Source organism: Electrophorus electricus, chromosome 5 (assembly GCF_013358815.1).
Source record: "Electrophorus electricus isolate fEleEle1 chromosome 5, fEleEle1.pri, whole genome shotgun sequence".
NCBI classification, from domain to species: Eukaryota; Metazoa; Chordata; class Actinopteri; order Gymnotiformes; family Gymnotidae; genus Electrophorus; species Electrophorus electricus.
In genome coordinates this window covers 6,024,059-6,044,704 of record NC_049539.1, presented here as the reverse complement: position 1 = coordinate 6,044,704, position 20,646 = coordinate 6,024,059, and the positions used below count along the sequence as shown (strand labels likewise).

General features: G+C 41.9%; 1 protein-coding gene across 1 annotated transcript in view; it reads right to left on the bottom strand.

The window, feature by feature from the left end:
* Window positions 1-986: 986 nt before the first annotated feature.
* bmp6 (bone morphogenetic protein 6) overlaps window positions 987-20,646 on the bottom strand; it is a 31,414-nt gene continuing 11,754 nt past the window's right edge. Inside the window, exons 2-7 of the mRNA XM_027013639.2 lie at window positions 14,254-14,446; window positions 9,769-9,917; window positions 9,062-9,256; window positions 2,767-2,843; window positions 2,427-2,537; window positions 987-1,736 (exon numbers count right to left, since the gene is read on the bottom strand). Coding sequence (XP_026869440.2) covers window positions 1,587-1,736; window positions 2,427-2,537; window positions 2,767-2,843; window positions 9,062-9,256; window positions 9,769-9,917; window positions 14,254-14,446 — 875 coding nt within the window. The 3' untranslated portion in view covers window positions 987-1,586. The remainder of the gene's footprint in view (window positions 1,737-2,426; window positions 2,538-2,766; window positions 2,844-9,061; window positions 9,257-9,768; window positions 9,918-14,253; window positions 14,447-20,646) is intronic.

The following is a 20,646-nucleotide window of genomic DNA, read 5'->3' as shown; positions in this document are numbered from 1 at the left end:
ACTAAAGATGCCAATCATGGAATTAATCATGGAAGTGTGTTTGGAGTTTTGCAGATCCTTGTGAACATGTGTATGGTCACGCTGAACCCACACCTTTCTCTCTTCCTGAATCTTTAGTCTCCCCCTGATATGCTCTTTCTTGTTTTTTTTTCTAAAAGAACAAAGAGTAACAAGCACTGAGAGGGAAGCAGTGTTTATGGGAGGCTGACGGTGCAGGGAGACTGCAGAGGAACAGGGTGAAGGCTTGGATGATGGGCTTGAAGCTGTTTTTTTTGTTGTTTTTTGAGAGTTACACACTGCCTGTGAATTTTTTTTTTTTTTTTTTTTTTTTTTTGCTGTTTTTTTGTTGTTGTTAAAAATTTTAAACTTGTAATAGAAATTTCATAATAAATTGTTTTTTTTCCCCAAAAACAGCTGTCTTGGTTGTTACTGTAGTTTACATTTCACTAAAATATATTTTGCAAGAAGTGCAATAAATAACCTAGAAAAAATACAGATAAACAAGACATCTAAACACGATTAAGAAATATATAAACAGCAGTTCACGAGGTATATGATGTGTGGCTGTTTTCAAAAAACATTTCTGCATTGTGTTGGAATTTATGCTTGTACCACTGAACAATGCTCAGTCAGAATTGCATGTGAAGTATTTTGACAACCAAGAGTAACAAACAGTAAATATTGACAACACCGCTAGAAAACCAGAAGCACATTTGAGCCAACAGACTGAGGCAGGTCTTTTGGAGGCAGCTTAGCTAAACATGTGAGATGAACTGTACCTCCTTACTGCATTTGTGTCGAGTTTCAGGCTGTAAGTAGGCCAAAAGCAGGTGTTTCATGAAAAATGATAGAATTGTTGTATTTCAAGTGTGGCTAATAAAAGAGCAGTTCAGTCTCTCAGAATAATAGTTATGTTTTGGTTCTTTTGATGCCTGTAACCACTTTCTTTGGCTGACTAAAGCAAACCACAGGTAGTGCAGAGCAAATATTGAGAGAATAAAAATAAGTTGTTTTATTAAGACCTAAAATAGTTCAACCAAGTTCAGTTGTTTCACTTTTGGATGGGTGGACAGGTGATCGAGAACAGGGAAGACCAAATGTCTCCAGATTTATGTGAATGAATCAGGATGTTATTAGAATTCGACAGTCTGCGATATTAAGCTTTGGTTAGTCAAATACAGAATAAATACCTTTATAAAATATAGAATGTATTTTGGGTAATATGTTTCTGTGACATTTCAACGTTTTGGGCACTGTCTATATTCAGGTCTCGGTGTCCATAGCTTCCAGAGTTAGCAGGGGTAGGAGGTGGCACATGAGAGCGGACTGTGTGTGAACGAGAGGGAGAGCAGCACATTCCTCACACAGTCCTTAACAGTCCCGCATCCAGTATGGCCAGGTTGAGGAGGACGACGTGCACGCGCGCGACAGCATTCAGACTTGCATACCTCGGACACTTTGTTACGCACTGCACTTCCCTTTGTTACTTCTCACACGCGCACACTGCTGCAGCCGCTGGGCGGGGGGTGGTGGTGGTGGTGGTGGTGGTGTGGGGGGGGGGGGTAACTGGCGCAGCGTCTTCGCCGTCAGTGGCAACCGCACGCGCGCACCACCATGTTCTTGTACTTCTTCAGGATGACGTTGGAGTTGTCGTCGAAGTAGAGCACGGATATGGCGTGCAGCTTGGTGGGAGCGCAGCACGGCTTCGGCACGTTCTCCGGGTTCATCAGGTGGACCTGCCGGCAACAGGGACACGGGCTCCGGAGGTCAGACATCAAAGACCGGCTTCGTTACATTTACTTATGTCACGCCCCGGCCTGCACCCAGACAGGAAAACACCAATCACGCGTCCCAATCTTTCCCCCGCTCGCACTCACCGTCGCATACACCTGTCCGTCATTACCTTCACGCCTGTTTAAACCCACAGGTTCCAGCCACCAGCACCTTGCATTAGCGTCCTATGAGGACTAATGTCTGGGTCCCTCCTCGCATCTTTGAAATGCACGTTTGTTTTTTGCCATCATGTCACAACTATACATATAAATTTTGCATGTAGTAGTTATATAAGCCCATATACTACATAAAAGCGTAGTCAAAAATGTGCCCTTGTGTGAAGCGTCTATGCTCCACATGCCATGTAAGGAAAATTGTGTTGTATTGTGTTTGTAATAAGCAAGAATCAGTCCAAATCCCAGTAGCATACCGAATGCACTGGAAAGCGAAAGGTACAGAAGGGTGTTGGTTTGTCAGGTGCGTGATTTGAACAGTCATTTAGCCAGTAATAGCCAATAACACCTGTATTATTAGAAAAACGCATAACAAGCTCTTTAAGCTTGTTTTATTTTTTGTCTGAAGAAACAAGCTCTAGAACATAAACTGCTGTTAAAGGTGACTATATTTAAGGAGGCAACTTTAGCCAAACTTACCAGTGTCTGTACAATGGCGTGGTTGGTAGCGTTCATGTGAGCGTTTAGCGGGAACGAACACTCTCCATCACAGTAGTTAGCGGCGTAGCCTTCGGGCGCAATGATCCAGTCCTTCCAATAAATGAAGGAAGAAAAAAAAGTTGGGCTGAGTCGAAAGACCAGCTCAGATCTAAAATGACTGGATCGGAGCAGAAGTTTGGGTTTTCTGAATGTTTATCCCATGCTAGTTGAGCCATGTTAAAATGACTTGGACAGGCATGAGCTAGCTACCCTGTGTTTGTTTATGCTCACGCCAGATCTCAGACATGAGCCTGCATGTTGGTGTGGGTGTGTGTCTCACCTGCCAGCCCAACTCTCTGAAGCTAACATACAGCTCGTGCTTTTTGCATGCAGTCTTCTGATCACTGCTGTTATAATCTGTTGGTGGGAGAGAAAAGAGGCGTGAGAAGACTTTCATGAACTCCCACAGCAGGCTGAGAGAGGCCTGGGCAGCTTTTAACTTCATAACCACAGGGCTGGATGCAATTCAGCGTCATGAAGCAGGCTCTCTAAATTTAGTTCATGTACATCCGATTCAAACATGTTGCTATTTCGTTTAGAAAAACTGAATAGATATCTTGAATTAATTGGACTTTTTCAATAGAGGATCAACAAAAAATTAGAGAAAAATTATTGAAATACATTAACGAATCCATTTCCAGAGAGACTTCTATCAAACACTGACGTGCTGACAGAGGCATTTATTTTTCTGTGGTTGTGTTAGTGGAGTTTTTTCTTAGGCAGCTTTTCTCCCTGTCATGTCAGACAATTATGGTATGATCATGTGCCCATGCATGCGCAGAACTGAAGGTCATTTCTGGCTTTGTTTTCAGTCCTGATCTAAAACCCTGATGTCTGCTGTGCACATATGCCCTATGAACCCGCCATCCATCAGCCCGCGCCGCTAGTTTGTATTTCTGTTGGGGTTTTTTAGCACATTAGGGGGGGGAAATCTGAAGAAGAAAAAAAGATGGCAGAAATAAGTTTATTTCTTACTCATAAAATAAAAAGAAAGGGAGAGATGTGGAGAAAGGAAAGGGAGAGCCCGGCATATGATATCAGCCTAGACCAGACGCAGTCACTTCCTGTTATTTTATGTCCCCACCCAGAAAAGAGCGCTCTGGCCTTCCAGCACATGGACAGACCTCAGCAACAGTTCAGCACCACTGCGTGGTGCTTTGAGCTATGGCCAGCCTGTGAGTGAGAGCACTCACAGTCAGGACACGAAGAGTCAGTCGCCACCTCCGCTCACGTGGGCTGGCATTACAGATGATTTACTCAGTCAGTTGAGAGATTGGCAGGTCACTGTATGAGAGTGGGATTGATCAAGTACACACTCACAGACATACACACAAACAACACACTGAAAAGTATTCCCATACTAAAACAGTCTTAATGGCCCTGAGAATGAATGCAGTGTTCGTTTTTGTTTCAGAAAAGTGACTAATCCTTTACTAATGAGAAGTCTAATTGAGAACTGTAAAGGCATTATGATGTCAGCCAACTGAATTTAGTACTTTACAAATAAAAGAGCTTTGCCTTCATGTGGGTAGATCAAAAATCACAATAGTGATATGCGTATAATTATGTGACCATTATACATAACTGGACCATAACCTATGATATACAGATTTCCATCCATAAACATTTGGAATGACCTCAGATCTACATTATGTGAGTCAGCAGCAGAGTGCAGTGCAGTCAGTGACTCGAAGCTATGCTACAGTCCACTATGTAAGGTTACAGTCCACTATTCATGCTGATGCCCACACACACCAGGTGTTTCCCACCCCTCTGCCTAGGGCCACATCATATCCTGCCTCTGAGATTCTGTCATGCAGTCATTACATTTACAACATTTAGCAGACACTTTTATACAAAGCTGAGTACAAATTGCACAATTGAGGCTTAAGGGCCTTGTGCAAGTTTCCAACAGTGGTAGTTTGGCAGTGACGGGTCTTGAACTGGCAATCTTCTAATTACAAGTCTAATACTTTAACTGCTGAGCTGCCCCTGCAGTAATTCAATCATGTCACAGAGTCAGTAGAAGATGGCACTTTCTGCTGCAGTGGTTAGATGGTGTCATGTAGTCAGTGGCATGTAGTGAGCACTTTCTACTGCAATGGTTTTCATTCATCAGGCTGAGACTGTGCTGCATGCTGTTGTGCCCCTCCTCCACTAACACACATCAGCTTCAGTGCATGAAGGGCTTTATAATTTTAAAAAAAATGGTTTTAACAAAGTAAAAGATACTTCTAATCCACTTCTAATCCATTTCTAAGATATGTTAACTATTAGATATATATGTTATCCATAGTATGAGGGAAGTGCTGCTGTAGCCTGTGAGATGCATAAAAGCTCATGTAGCGTCGTTTCTGATCCTTGATTCTGGAGCTCTTCCAACATCTCCCTTTTGGTCAAAATTTAATTTCACCCTTAATCCACCACAGGTGACTCATCTAATTAAGAATGTCAGTATGTCCACACTGGAAGGTGTCTGAGATCTCTGCTAATCTCTGCAGGAGGGAAGGCTTGGCGCTCCTAGCTTAAATGTTCTGCAAGCCTGGACTTCAGTAACCAGCGACAAGTCCTGGCAGACCACAGATTACACACACTAGAGAGGAGCAAAGGCGTCTTCCCACTGCACTGACAAATGGCAGTTCTAAGATGTAAAGAAAAAAATTAAAAATCGACACTAAAGTGATGTTTTCCACCACACTTCATATTCCAGGAATATTAAATGTGTTTCATATATAATTAGCCAGAAAAACACTCCTTGGGGTTTGGGTTGATGCTAAAGCTAACAAAGATTTTGAAATGTCTTAATTGGTATGTACTTAAAATGTATCAGTGAGCTTTAGCTTAGTTATGCTTTTTGAAGGCCCCAAATTTCACTCATCATACTGAAACCCCATTTGTGTGTGACAGTAAAAGCTTTACTTGTCTTTACTGGTCTGAAACACAGTGAAACATTAAGGCTCTTAGAGGCTCTCCGTGGTAAAATGTCTCAGCTGCAGTTTGTATCCAGCACCTCTGGTATGAAACTGCAGTCCCTTAAGTAACCCCCTCTTGTTTCTTTCTGTCCAGCCTGGCAAGGGAAATATTTACTGAGATAAATCGGCCAGTAGGAGTGGCCCCAGGCGCCTTGCAGCACCCCGGGGACGGCCTTCCCTCTGATCCTCCGTGCTTCTGCAGTTTCACACCAACCCCCATCTGAGCACATTCTACGTGGGAGTTTACAGTCTTAGACCATCTACGCCCATCCAAATCATAGGCTGAGACTGCTCTACCACCTCAGTGCACACGCACACACAGATAAACACCTATCCGAGGCCCTATAATAGGAAAACGTTTCTCTCACATACATACTCTGTGGGAATGTGTACTCTAAAGTAGCAGGCTTGTATGTGATTTTAATGTCGGCATGCATGAAAGAAATGGACCTCAAATTAAATGACTGACCAGGGGAGAAACATATAATAACACACACACACACACACACACATACACACACACACACACACACACCACAACTGCTACTACTATTACTACTACTACTATTTTATTTGTTACTGCTGCCAATTTTTACAGCCAGGGAGTTTTTTAAGAGAAATAAAGCAGATATTTAGTGTGCTGTTTCATTGACTGTAAAGGCCAGATTTGTGGTACCCCATAAAACACCTCCCCTGTTCCTGCCCATAAAAACTTAATGCCACACAGCTACTGCTGAGAGCTGGGCCCTGTGGGCCTCCCCATAGCTGCTGTACACCCAGCCTGCACACCCCTCCCATCATAGCCGTAGCCTGGGAAAGCAGGCCTGCTTAGCACACTTACCTTTCCAACTCAGTGATAAGGCATGGTAACTTTATCTTTATCTTTCATGGTATCTTTATTACCTGTTAAATCTTAGGCCTGGTTTATGGCTTTGAATCACTCTCCAGAATGAGAAATCTTGAATGGGCAATAAAAACAAAATAAATATTAATATAACCCCTAAAAATGAAAAGCCTGATGAAGACCTTTTTATTACACATATTAAGGGTTGAATTATTTAAGTGGCTGGTCAGGCATTCAGAAGAAAAAAATCCCCACCTCCCAACTACACAAGTACTATATCTCAACTGTAGGAATGATGTCATATCATATGTACAAATGAGACGAGTGATACCCAGCAGCCACAGAGGAAGAGGGAGGAAGGTCTCCGTTTCTCTCCCGCCTGCTCCCATGAAGACTTGAAAGAGAACATTACTGTCCTCTGTGTCTATGTAAAGTTTATCGTTCTTCCTGTCTTTCATCACTGCCCTTATTAAGCGCCTCTCTCTGGAGCACGGCGATGTCTAATTACACTGCCGGTAAACAAAAGGAATAACTAGAGGGACATCAGGCAGAGGCTGGGAGGGTGGCCCAGTTGAAACCCTGCAGCATGAACGGTCGAGTGTTAGAATTCTCCAAGCAATACTCTTAGCCCCGTAAGCGCTTTAGCACAGCAACTAATGACGGCCCAGCACTAATTACAGGTCTTGCTGAGGAACAGCACTCTGAGTAATGCAAGATGGTCATTAACGTCTCTTGAGGTGAGGGTCAGCCCAGCACATACTGCAAGGCACACCGGTCATTATTATCTTTGAAGGTGTTGGCTGTTCTTTTTTCTGTTTGTTTTCTAGGTACCCAAAGTTGCGAAAGAGAGCCGAAGCTTGAACTGTAGGCTAAACAATGCCTTTGTGTCAGGACAGACTGGGAATAGAGCCCAAGGAACGGAGAAAAGCATCAGTGGTGGTTCCAAAAGAACAGCCTTAACATTCAAGAAAAAAGAGTGTAAACAAAGGGTTATTGTTCACTAGTGAATCTCAATATGGGGAAGATGCACAACGTGCAGAATGTCACAGTGCGCCTTCATCACATGTGATGTGGTATTGGAACCATATGCCAGCCCAATAGAGTAACAGAAGGACTGCTATCACATGGGTCTCATAACTTCCTGCTCAGAATCTAAATATTTGTGCTCCAGCTATCCCAAGTGGAGTAGGCCATTTTGAGACTACTGACTGATTTTGGATTACATAGGACAGGACAAAAACACATCGAATAGAAGGTTTAGAGGTTTTGGAAATTTACCACTACTGTTTGGCTTGGGTAGACTGATGTGATTACTTATTGAGCTATCAATGTGAAAATGTCTGAAGTACAGTCTGAAGAGTGAACACATACACAGGTTACCTGAGTTTTGTCCGGCATATGTACTAGTACTTAGTACTTAGATTTCAGAAGTAGTGACAGGCCAGCTTATAGGTCCTTGTTAACAATTATGCTATTGATTTAGAATGTAAGTTGAATGCTCCTTTTAGCAAAAGCAAAGCTAAAGGTCTACCCAGGTCCTTCTAATTCTGTCAGAACATTGTTGAGAAATTAAATAACAGACTGAATGGAAAATTAGCCAATAAATTATCATTGATGGTGAAATGTTCTTTTTCTGTTAAAGGTGGGAACTGTAGAAGCTCAAATCAGTCAATAATGTCCATGAATGTGTCTCACTATGCATGTTCACATGTTTAACCTCCAGGGCCAATATGGTTTGAGCTCCCAAATGCTAGCTAAATTAGTGCTGAATCAAATGGGTATTAGCGCTAAGCCTTCTGTTCCTTCCTAAGCCCAGCTTGCACATAACACAAAGACCACCTCAAAGCTGTGATGTAATGAGAAACAGAGACTCTGGCTTTAGACCTCAACCGCTGTTCCGCCAACGGCTGTCCCAACCAGTCTGGTACCAAGAGGCAATTGTCTAACATGCACACAATTCATTGAGCAATTCTGCCATATCACACCAAAAAAAGAAAAGAGAAGCAAAACACAGGAAGGAAGTGTGGAAGGAATTGTGTTTCATTCTTCACAAAAATTCAATGATTTCATATCTTCCAAGGATACTATTATAATAAGTACATACCTATGCAGCCACTGTGAAATGTAAATGTATAGAAAAAAATTTTTTACATTAAAAATAAAGATTAAATGTAAATAAAGAGTTTATATATATATATATAATTAATGACAGGTGCGAATGGAAGTCAGTTAGCCTAAGAAAGATAGTTTTCTAATGTTGGACAGCAGTAGACTAAAGACAAGAAAAAATAAGATGAGAATAGTTTATAAGGAGTATCTGGAATAAAACCACGTCAGGGTCAAGCGTGTTTACAAAAGAGCATGAAAGCAAAAGGGCTGGTCTTTCTCTTGAACCTTAGTTGTAACACACTTGTAATTGTTTCACATGCAGCAACAAATTGCCTATTAGAAGCCAAGCCCAAATACTTTCCTTAGTACCTTCCTTCTGATTTTCTCCAACTTCCCCTATGGCTTCTTGAGAAAAATCATGGAAAATTACTCATTACAAATCTAGTCATTATAAGAGTGCTTGGGAATGACAGCATGTCACAGATGTGGTGAGCTGTTTACTTAAACATTTGAAACTACTCTTTGGTTTGAGATTGCTAAGATAAGCATTCCTTGGAAGTATCAAAAAATGAGGAAGACACCTGCGTATAATTTTTAAGCCTTATCTGAGAGTTAATTTTGGTATAGGTAGTAGCGTTTCTGTGACAGACCTGTGTGTCCTGGTCCTTTTGGCACCTCCTGTGGATGAGTGGAGCGATTGCGGCTCTGTTGCCGGCGTTTCCCGGTGGATCGGGCTGTGCGGATGTGGACCTCGCTCACCTTGAAGAAGGCCACCATGAAGGGCTGCCTCTCCAGTGCTCCACTCCAGCCCACCAGTCCTGCCTCTCTAGGACTAAAGTTCTGGCCTGTCAAGACAGAAACACACATCATATGACAGCTAAAGAGCCTAAGACATTTTTAGAGCCCATGTCAAAAATGTTTCCCTGTATCAACTCACACACCAGTGGCACATTTAAAGTCATTCAATGAATATTTTATAGGATGTAGTTTTGCAGTTTCACTGCCAGTTCTGTGGAACCCAAGCCCTACACATTGCTCCTCTTCTCTAACACACCTGATTCAGTTCAGGGAGACCTTTGGTCATCACCTCATGATTTGAGACAAGTGCGTTAGACCAGGACATGAAAAATGCACACTGGAAGGTTTCTTGGTCTGGGAACAGCATTGATAACCACTCCCCATGTTATTTGCACTGCACACTGTCCATCACCCTGATGGGCTTGCTAATTATGTGGGGAAGAGAAGCCTAATCTCTTATTTTCAGGCATGCTGTGGGGTTTGCTGATGCTTTTAGGTATGACACACACTCCAACTTTGCAGGACCTGAACCTAGGTCAGATTCTGTCCTGCATCTTACCACTGCTGGTTTCTACGCTGATCTGCAGACCCAGGTTGTGGTTGGGGCTCATTATCCACAGATTACTGGTGGCTGTGATGTCAAACTCCAGCCAGCCTTCTTCTGTTGCCCACAACTGGCGGGACTCCAAGAGAAACAGGTCTGCATCTCTACAACAAAAAAAAAAAATGCCAGTTACTGTCTATGCAACTGCAGCTAAGTTTTGTGATTTAGCTCATAAATGCCAGTGTTTTCATCCATTGATCCACTCTGGAAAAGGTCAGCATAATTCTTGTTCTCTCATGCCATCTGTCCATCTTAGTCCCTCTTGATTGTAGTCTCCAGGTATGAAAACTGATCTTAGATAACTTGTAGCTACAAGCACACATGGGAACACTAAAGCAAAAAGCGTGTCACCATTAAATAAATTGCCCCCTATTATAGCTGCACCTGACAGTTTCACATGTACCCTTGCATACCAATGTAACTCAACACCTTCTGCCTCTTTTTCCCACCTTTCAGGACTACACGTGTACTTGCGCGTCTGCTTTGCTCCGGCCATTACCGAGAGGCCTGTCCTCATTACACTAATGACATGCTATGCTGGTCAGCAGCATGTCTTCTCTTCATTGGGCAACTTCAAAGTGCGCTGGCATGCAGGTCTTCCAGGAATGGCCCTGCAGACATGCTTCCGTATCCCCTCTTTACTGTGCACTAATTAGAGCTGCTCCCAATGCCTCCGTGGAGCATTTGTCCCAGTCCTCTGCAAGCTCTATTGTTGCTGACTCATACTAGTCAGCTCTACTGGCTAGCCACTCCTACCTGGCAAGGAGCGGCTTTGGAAGCAGGCGGTCCAGAAGCATCTAAAAACCCTACTGTAAAACTCCAAATTTAACTATAATGATAAGGTTGGAGGTAACAAGAGTATTTTTTTTAAATTGAACATATCACTGTATATGGTCATTGGCTGCAGTTTAAAATGATTTTGGCCATTTGGCATGTTTTATCCAACCTTTTTTTTAGACAAGATTGGCCTTGCATATGGCTTGGTAGAAGTTTTCCATATATTAGGAGGCCAGACATATATAAAAACAAGTGTGGTTTGGAAACAGATACAAACACATTGCTAACAGCCATAATTCTCTGGTTTTTCATGAGGTTCCTGAAGAAGACAATAAAGAAGTGTGCCTTATACACTGCCTGGCCAAAAAAAAGGTCACACACTGTAATATTTCATTGGACCACCTTTAGCTTTGATTACGGCATGCATTCACTGTAGCATCATTTCCACAAGCTTCTGCAATGTCACAACATTTATTTCTGTCCAGAGTTGCAATAATTTTTCCCCAAGATCTTGTATTGATGATGGGAGATTTGGACCACTGCGCAAAGTCTTCTCCAGCACATCCCAAAGATTCTCAACGGGGTTCAGGTCTGGACTCTGTGGTGGCCAATCCATGTGTGAAAATCATGTCTCATGCTCCCTGAACCACTCTTTCACAATTTGAGCCCAATGAATTCTGGCCTTGTCATCTTGGAATATGCCTGTGCCATAAGGAAAGAAAAAATCAATTGATGGAATAACCTGGTCGTTCAGTATATTCAGTTAGTCAGCTGACCTCATTCTTTGGACACATAACGTTGCTGAACCTAGACATGACCAACTGCAGCAACCCCAGGTCATAGCACTGCCCCCACAGGCTTGCACAGTATGCACTGGGCATAATGGGTGCATCACTTCAGCCGCCTCTCTTCTTACCCTGATGTGCCCATCACTCTGGAACAGGGTGAATCTGGACTCATCAGACCACATGACCTTCCATTGCTCCAGAGTCCAAGCTTTATGCTCCCTAGCAAATTGAAGCCGTTTTTGCTGGTTAGCCTCACTGATAAGTGGTTTTCTTAAGGCTACACAGCTGTTTACTCCCAATCCCTTGAGTTTCTTTCACATTGTACATGTGGAAATGCTCTTACTTTCACTAATAAACATATCCCTGAGTTCTACTGTTGTTTTTCTACCATTTGATTTCACCACACATTTACGTGATCGCTGATCACGATCATTCTAGATTTTTTTCCGACCACATTCCTTCCTCGAAGATGATGTTTCCCCACTGTCCTTCCACTTTTTAATAATGTGTTGGACAGTTCTTAACCCGATTTTAGTAGTTTCAGCACTCTCCTTAGATGTTTTCTCTGCTTGATGCATACCAATAATTTGACCCTTCTGAAACAGATTAACATCTTTTCCATGACCACAGGATGTGTCTTTCGACATGATTGTTTAACAAATGAGAAGCTGCTCACTGCATCAGTTAGAGTTAAATAACTTGTTTCCAGCTGAAACATAATCACCCATGCAGTAATTATCCAATGGGAGGCTCTTGTCTATTTGCTTATTTAAATCCAGGTGGTGACCTTTTTTTTGGCCAGGCAGTGTATTAGTATAGACGTCTTAAAACTAATCACCCATTATTTAGAGAATGCACCTTTCAATGGGGGAAATTTACCTGCCACTTTAGTCCAGAAAAGTTACTTTAAAATGTGTTTAATTTTACTATATACAGTAACAGTTAAACAGACCCTTTCTATACTACTTTCCTCCTACATGTTGCCAGGGGCAGTGGGTAATGGTGGATCTGATTAGCCCTCCTTAGATGGAGGGGGCCTATAAAAACCTCAGAAGTAAATTAATTTTGGTGTCTAAGGTGTACTCTCTGTTGTTGTGAAAATAAATATTACCAGACTGTGTCTTCCATGATATGGCTCATTTATCTCAGTGTTCTTTCCTTTCATTTCTGCTGGGACTATGTACAGGTGCTATGCCCCTGCGAGTAGACACTGTAACATGATTCATCAGTCTGTATTTATTATTAAATAATTACTAAACTGCAGCGCAATCCTGAGTTGGTCCTGAGTTCCAGCACAATGCTGAGGTAGGCAAAATCAACCCGCCCACAGCCATACAATCCATGACATGCGCACCCATATCAACACCTTGTCTACCAAGTCATTTGGTGTCTCACACTGCAGAGTCTGTCTCTGCAGAGTCTGTCCACCAATTTGCTCTATCCTGTATGCTAAGCATGCTTATTAAACATCATTGTCTGTAATTAAAGTAATTATATTGTTAAAGTTGACAAATGAGTCTGTTCATATGCAAAACCACTTTATGAGCCACATGTTTGGAATTTGCAAACACAATGGTAGGCCTACGGAATACAAAACAAATGAAGCTATAGTTATAGAGATAAGATACACTTCTGCCTTTATGCCTTCTGCCTTTTTAAATTACTAATTTCTCAGAAGAGACTCTGACTGTGGGTTCAGGGATCAAAAACCTCAATCCTGTTAAATAGAGAAGATCCACCCAACAAACCAAATCTTATGATAAAGGTCTGAGATCTGAGATCTGCTTCACAACTGAGCAGTTAAATAATTTCCTCCTTTCTTTCCCTCTGATTAGCACATGCAAAGTACCTTTTAAGACATCTTTTGTTGTATAGTAAAATGCACCCAGAGGAGAGTCTGGGAACAGAAATCTGCATTGTGTTAAGTTTAGAGTCAAGCTCAGCTTCGGAGCACACTGGTTGCTTTCCTGTAAAATGTGACCTGATGACTAACCACACATTGTCACCTCATTGGTCACTTTTTTGACAGTGGACACAACATCCAATCATGCTGCTGGTGTGATTCATGGAGCTCATCCCTCCTTCCACCCACAATGTCAACTTCTGACATGTTTGGCTTGGTTCTGTTTTGGATGTAAATGAACTATATTCAGTCAGGCACTGTGGTTATGGCATGGAAGTGCGTGGAAGAAAACTGAGTTGGAGACCATTCATCCATGCCCTGATTCTGTGCTGAACTCCCAGTGCACTGGCTCACACAACAGATTGAGCAGTTGTGATCCACAAAATTTGTTTGTGTTCTTATATGCTCTTATATGCCCTGCTTCATAGTCATGGCCCAGCTCAGTTGGAACCAAGAATAAAATGGCAAAGGGGCACAAGTCCTTTTTGACTTGACTACCATCGCTCAGTGTGTGAGTTCCATGTATCCAAGGCAGTCAGTACCTGCAGTTCTCATCTTTTGACCTCATTTACAGTCACGTTTACATAATCACAGTGCATGTAAAGAAATCATGCAAATGTTTATCCACACAAATTCTCTACTGTAAACATTCACCCAGCTCCTGGGCTAAGGGAAAATCTTGCCTAATTCTGCTACAGCCTGTCACTGAAAGACAAAGGATCTGCCAATAGATGGCTGCACTTTCAATTCTCAGCTTTTAAGCTCACTGACCAACTGACCATCCTGAATCTCACCTGGTATAGCAGATATAGAATGGTACTATAGATATAGAATGGGTCCAAGATCATCTCTATGGAGTACACATACTGATAAATATGTTTAAATACATAAGTACTAACACAGTATGAATACCATGGTTTGGTGACATGCATAAAATTGTTAACATTGTGAACAATCAGATAACTCTCTCACCTGTCTGGATGATCCCCCACCACCTGGAAGACACTCAGTAGGAATGTTTCATTGCGGAAAGCACTGCTCACACATTCCTTGTAGATCCTGAACTCTGCTGCCGTAACTGCCTCTCCTTCTGGAATCTGAGACAAGTTGAACTTGAACTCCTTATGGTGTCTTCTGTGTGGAGACAACTCCCGGTCATACTCCACTGTCAAAGGGGACATGGAATAATATATAGAAAGTTTTCAGTTTTACAAAATAAAAAACAAATTGTTATTCTTTTTAAGCTCTTCACATAGTAAATGTCTAGCAGACATTCTGAACTCACTTTGTCATATCCTGTAATTAAGCACCATTAAAATTCATCCACATGGTGAATACATATGCATTTATATTACAGCACCACTTCTTAGAGAGGCCACATGCTGAGTGCCTGCTGAGCCATAATGATCCAGTATTTCTGGTGGGATAATTCACTATTTGTTCAAAGCAGTCCCCACAGCAAAGCCCATCATGACAGACGTGTTTCCATGCAGTTAAACACTAGCAGAGTTTGAGAAAAAGAGGGAGTATGGTAACCACAGTAAGCCTTTTAGTCAGACGACAGCTTTGTCATCTCCTGTTCAACTCCCCCACCAAATGCCACCACCAAGCCTTCCTCTGTTTCACAGACCTGGTGCACATAAGTACATGTCCAGCCGGATACCTCTCCTCCAGAGCCCAGGATGAAGTGTCCTGTACTGATTGGATTTCCATGCTTTTTACCATGTGGAGGTAAGAAGCCCACACATCCACCCCAGCCCTCCCTTCTTACAGAAAAAAAGGGGAGACCAAGGGGTGGGGGGGAGTGGGACAGAATGGACAAGAAAATGTCTGAGGAATAAATGTAGGGGGAGCGGTTGCATGGGAGGATCTCTAAAGGGATTTGGGTGTTACCAGGGGTGTGGCCCTTGCCCTTACGTAAGAGTTCCGGTAGCATAAAGAGGTCAAAGTTGCTCAGGGAGTGTCATTCCCCGTCACTCCTAACACATGCATTTTTAATTAATATTTAGTGTCTGTGGAGAAATTTAAAAGACCACAAAAGCAGAACCTGAGGGGTGCCTTGTTCTTGTGCTAAGTTGTACTGAAAGAAATCTCCAAAGGTCCTCATTGTGATGTTATTTATATCAGCACCTTAGCCAGGTCGTGGCCTTTGTTGCATGCATCTGAAACTGTTTCATTAACTTCCCACACCACAGCTGTTTCTATAAGAGCAGATTCAATACAGTCCATCAGCAACTCAGGCTTCTTCAAAGATGACAGAAGAACTAGTACATGGAGCACTAACAGAAACTGCAGCAGAGGTCACTGGCACAGTTTGACAGGTAGGTGGCGGGCACACAAACATATGCAGAGAATCGTGTACATGTAAACGCACACATCCGTATAGAGAATAATAAACAATGTTAAAAAAGAGAGAAGGCTCTAGGAAAGGCCTAGGAGAAAAAAAACAAAAAGTTTTTCTAATTAGGTTCGATTTTGTGTTTCCATTTGTACAACCTCTGGCTCCTCCGGCTCTGTGCTATTGTCGTTAGCCCACACAGAGTGACACAGAAGGGACTCTACTGAGGGACCTGCTGAGCAGCTGTGGGAAACTACTCGCAGAATCATGCCTCTCCTACCACAGAAAAACACCAGACAGAGAGAAGGAGAGAGAGCAAAGTAAAAGACAGGAGAAAACTCAAAGATGTTGCAGGATAGAGGAAGAGGGACACAAAGCAGCCTGATGGCGGGAGAAGTGGAGGACTCGCAGCAAGACTGCGCTGTGCCCAAACTGCAGCTCCGAGTAGCCCGGTAATTGTTTTCCACCTTGCCCCCTGGAGGAGCAGTGTGGTCATCTGTATATGATTCATATCGCATCCCATCATTTTCCTCATCCACAACCACAAAGGGAAAAACACACACCTCCTTTTCTCCTTTCACCTCCCACATATACCTCCTCCACAAAAAAGGGGCACTACAGTGGTTGCATAGACAAAAAATGTAAAATGAAAACATTTGAAAGTGTACAAGTCCCTTAGTACATGAAAAAGGGAAAGTATGCATATGAAAATAAAATGCTTATAACTCAAAAATGAAAAAAAATTGTATTTAGATTTGCAGTTAAGCCTTCTCACCTTGCAATCATTTACAAAGTAGGCAAACAAATGTAAAATGTATTATAATGGCTGCTAGTTTTACAGATGGCTGGCTGTAGAATTGTTGTGAAAGTTCCTGATGCTGATTGACTCCTGATGTCACAGCAGAATGCAACAAAACAGAATGTGTTAAACTGTTTGCTACAGGCACAGCTTTCTTTTTGTATCAGCAATATTGCCATTATAATTTATTGCATCTCTTGCAGTATTTTACAGTGTTTATTAAGTGCTGCAAACAAGTAATAACTGCAGACCTCAGAGCTTGAGGTGAGACAGCTGTGTTTTATGCTCATGCCTGAATGTGAGAGATCAAGAGAGGGAGAGAGAGAGGAAGAGGGAGAGAGAGAGAGAGAGAGAGAGAGAGAGAGAGAGAGAGAGAGAGAGAGAAGAGATGTGCGGCCTTGTCATAGATTAGCCTTTCCATGTAGAAACAGCATAAACAAATGCTAGAAGAATGTATGCACTGCATTACAATTCAATAACAATTCAAAGTTTTACATCATAACTGAAGTAAGGAACAAGAATCGTAAGCAATTTCCAGACATGAACCCACCTCTCCCCTGTAGCATGTATAAGGCATATCTTTCTGGTGTGACAGAATAGTAGAGTTCAAGCAGGACCGTGTGACCATATATAACACAGCATTAAACATTATGAACGGAGATATGTCCTTGATGTAAGTCCAATGTAATTTAGCTCACATTTGCAAAAATATCATCCTCGATACATGCACAAGAATCTGACATTTAGAAGAAGACAGATGAAATGAAGACATATCCTACCAGCAGTTTTCCTCTACAAGCTTCATGTAGCAAAAATGGGGCAGCTATACCTCTCATAATAAAGGCTTATCTGCTGCAGATATACTTCAGATCTATGTACCCGGTGTGTAAACAACGTAGCTTGAGTGCCACAAAGATCATGTCAGGGATTTTACCTGTGCTATTTCTACACACATTCCATCCTTCTCATCCTTCCTTTGATCTCATTTAAAGTTGTCAAGCCTTAATGTATTACAGATCGCCGTGAGCTTGTTATGCTTCTGAGTTGAAAGCCCAGTGATCTAGAGGTGGATACTCTGAGGACCCAGGTCAGCTAGCTGTAGGTCTCACTGCAGCAGAGGCATGTGCTAGTGCATGCAGGGATCATGGAGATCCTCCCTTCTGCCCTTGAGGGTCCCAGTCACGGCCATCTGTGCACTGCTGAACTAAATACACTGCTTACAACATGTCACTACTACAGGATAGCCATGAGAGAGAAGGAATTCTGTTGGTGTGCACACAGCCAGTGTTGTGTTGAACTGGAGTAAGTAAACTAAATAGGTGTTTGGGGAGAGAGAAAATTCCCTAAACATTTTATTCTGTTGCCAAAAGGAAAATTATTTTGGCAAAATTTTATATTCACCTGATATGCAAATATCTTAAACTCTTTTTCCATAACCTTATGCTGTCATAAAGAAAGCACTGCCATTCATAACCCAAAACACAAACCCAAAATCTCAAAGATGTCATAGTTTAAGTATAACAAGGTTAATTGTTCATAAATAGGTTTAAATGCTGGAAGAGTGAGAATGAGAAAACCATCCATATCCATGTACTACTGCACTACCCTGCAGGCATCAGGAGTGATGAAACAGAAGTTCATATTCTGCACAGCACCAGGGCTTTATACCACGTGATGTAAGCATGGAAAAGAGAAAAACAATCATACTGACACACCAAGGCAATATATACTTCAGGGTAGAGCTTTTGTAATTAGACTTATTCAAAATGTGTTACCACAAACCTGGCAAGAGAGAAATCTCAGTGTTAAATAAAGTATTTAATTACACCCAGGATCATCACGCCATGTGACATGGTCATATGCAAGAGATTTGGAAGTTGTAAAAATGTGCTGGAGCACCAGGCATGTGAAGAATTCATAAGTGTTTATGCATTTATTCTCAGACTCTCACAGGCTTCTTTTCTCACATTATACCACTCCAGAGGGAGAGAGGGACCCTCTCACACATCTTGTGTGCTCTCACCCACATTTGAATTACTCCAGCTTCCATAATTAAAGGCCATGGTTGCCTTCTCTCTCTCTCTCAAGAAGCTCTTGGGGTTCACTTTTTTGTTTCTCTCAGGAATGCAAATGATAATTAACCCCAGTTTATAACCACCTAACAACAGAGATTTATAGACAAATTTAGCTATTATGTTTGTTTAAGCCTTTTGGCTTCCTGACATTGGAGCAGGAATTCTGAATCATTAATCTAACATTCTTCACTAAAGAGGTCTCTGAGATGCCTATGTGTGGTCAGAACACAGACATTAACCCCAAAAGTGGGTCTTTTTAATTGAAAAACAATACTTGATGAGAGAAAAGTATCCATTTTTGATTCCCCTGAAGAATGGGGCAGCCATTTTGGTTCTTCTCAAGGTCCGAGCAGCTGGGATGCAGCAGGGGTTTGAGGCAGGCTCCCTGCACATTTGCTCCCAGCTCTGATCCAGGTCTCTGAACTGGAAAGAGCATCAAAGGCATCCCTGCAGGAGCCACCAGACCTGGTATGGGTGAGTTAAAGGTGTAGGAGTTTATGGCTAATCAGAGCCCCTTTCAACACAGACTTCCTCATGCTGCACACACAGCCAGAAAACTACTGAGTGTTAATGAATGGATCATTGAGCTTGGGCAAAGAAACAATGAACAAACAATGTAGTCTGTAATTGTTTAAGACAATATTACTCCTGGTCTATCTAAAACTTCCTTTATGATTTCTAATGGAAACTGGAAAGGCATAAATTGGAAGGGAAATGGAAAGTGTTGGTAATGACATATATCCCACAGTATTTGTAAAATCTATGCCTAGATATAACACCACAACATCCCTGAATGCCTTAGTGTGAGCTTAAGGAGAAAAAAATCATCTTTACTGTGGGAGTCAGTTATCAACCATAATCAGTCTGCCCCTTTGAAAGAGAACACTGCCTATCACATACTCCAATGGCTCCCTGTCATAGCACATGGCACTACTGGGATTTGATACCATTCTGCAATGCAGTGTATGCATTATTTTGCATATATACCAATCAGAAGCATCAACAAGAATGCAGGAGTTTCTTATATAGCAAGAAACCTTAAAAAGTTTTTGGGACAGATTTGAGCCAACAATATATTTTTTTCTGCTTGTTCTGTCAGCACTAGCATTCCGTTTGGGGATAAATGAAAGCTGGAGATATTTCTGAGGTTGTGGTGCAGGATCCAGAGGGCAGTATTTGATTTGCAGTAATTGGAATAATTGGAGCTGGGTAAGGACTGTGCTAAAGGATGCCTGAATGGCCGCAGTGTCCGTGTCATAATGGCTTGTACCCGGCAGCAGCTATCTGCAGGTGGATCAGCATTAAACTCAATACCACCAGTCAGACGCTCATACCTGTGTGTCAGTAGGAGATTTTGCCTCATCGCACACGACAGGCAGGAATTCAGCTGTTGATCTATTGTACTGTGTATGTGTGTGTGTGTGTGTGTGTGTGTGTGTGTGTGTGTGTGCGTGCGTGTGTGTGTGCGTGTGTGTGTGTGTGTGTGTGTGTGTGTGTGTGTGTGTGTGTGTGATTGTGCAAAAAATGACTTTGCCCATGGCTTAATTGATATATTGTGTTGAGGTTCCTTTGTTAATAAGGTCCAGAATATATTTCTACAGTATTTATTGTTTGTTTTTGGCATGCTAAACTATTGCTTGTTATATGTTATTATATTATTATATGCTTGTAATAACATTCACCATTCAAATTAGTTATTGGCATTTTATAATAAATATTAAACTTGAAACTAGCATGAGTCTATGCTAAACAGCAGTATGGTTTTCCTTACTGATCAGTAACAAATGTCAAATCATTACAGCCAGGCAAAATCATATATCAACACCCTAAGAACTGTGATTTAGGACATAGTTTATCCACTGTAATTTGTGTGTGTGTGTGTGTGTGTGTGTGTGTGTGTGTGTGTGTGTGTGTGTGTGTGTGTGTGTGTGTGTGTGTGTGTGTGTGTGTGTGTGTGTGTGTGTGTGTGTCTATGTGTTCAATATGGCCTTGTGTGTCTTGGGTGTTGAATGGTCAGCTGCTAGTTCTTTAGCTGGCTTTGCAAATTCATCCATATTCATTCACATGCCAATGCAAGCCAACGACCTGTCAACAAATATAATAACCTTTTTATACAAAGGAAATTCCATAAAATAGAGGAAATGGGCTGGAAA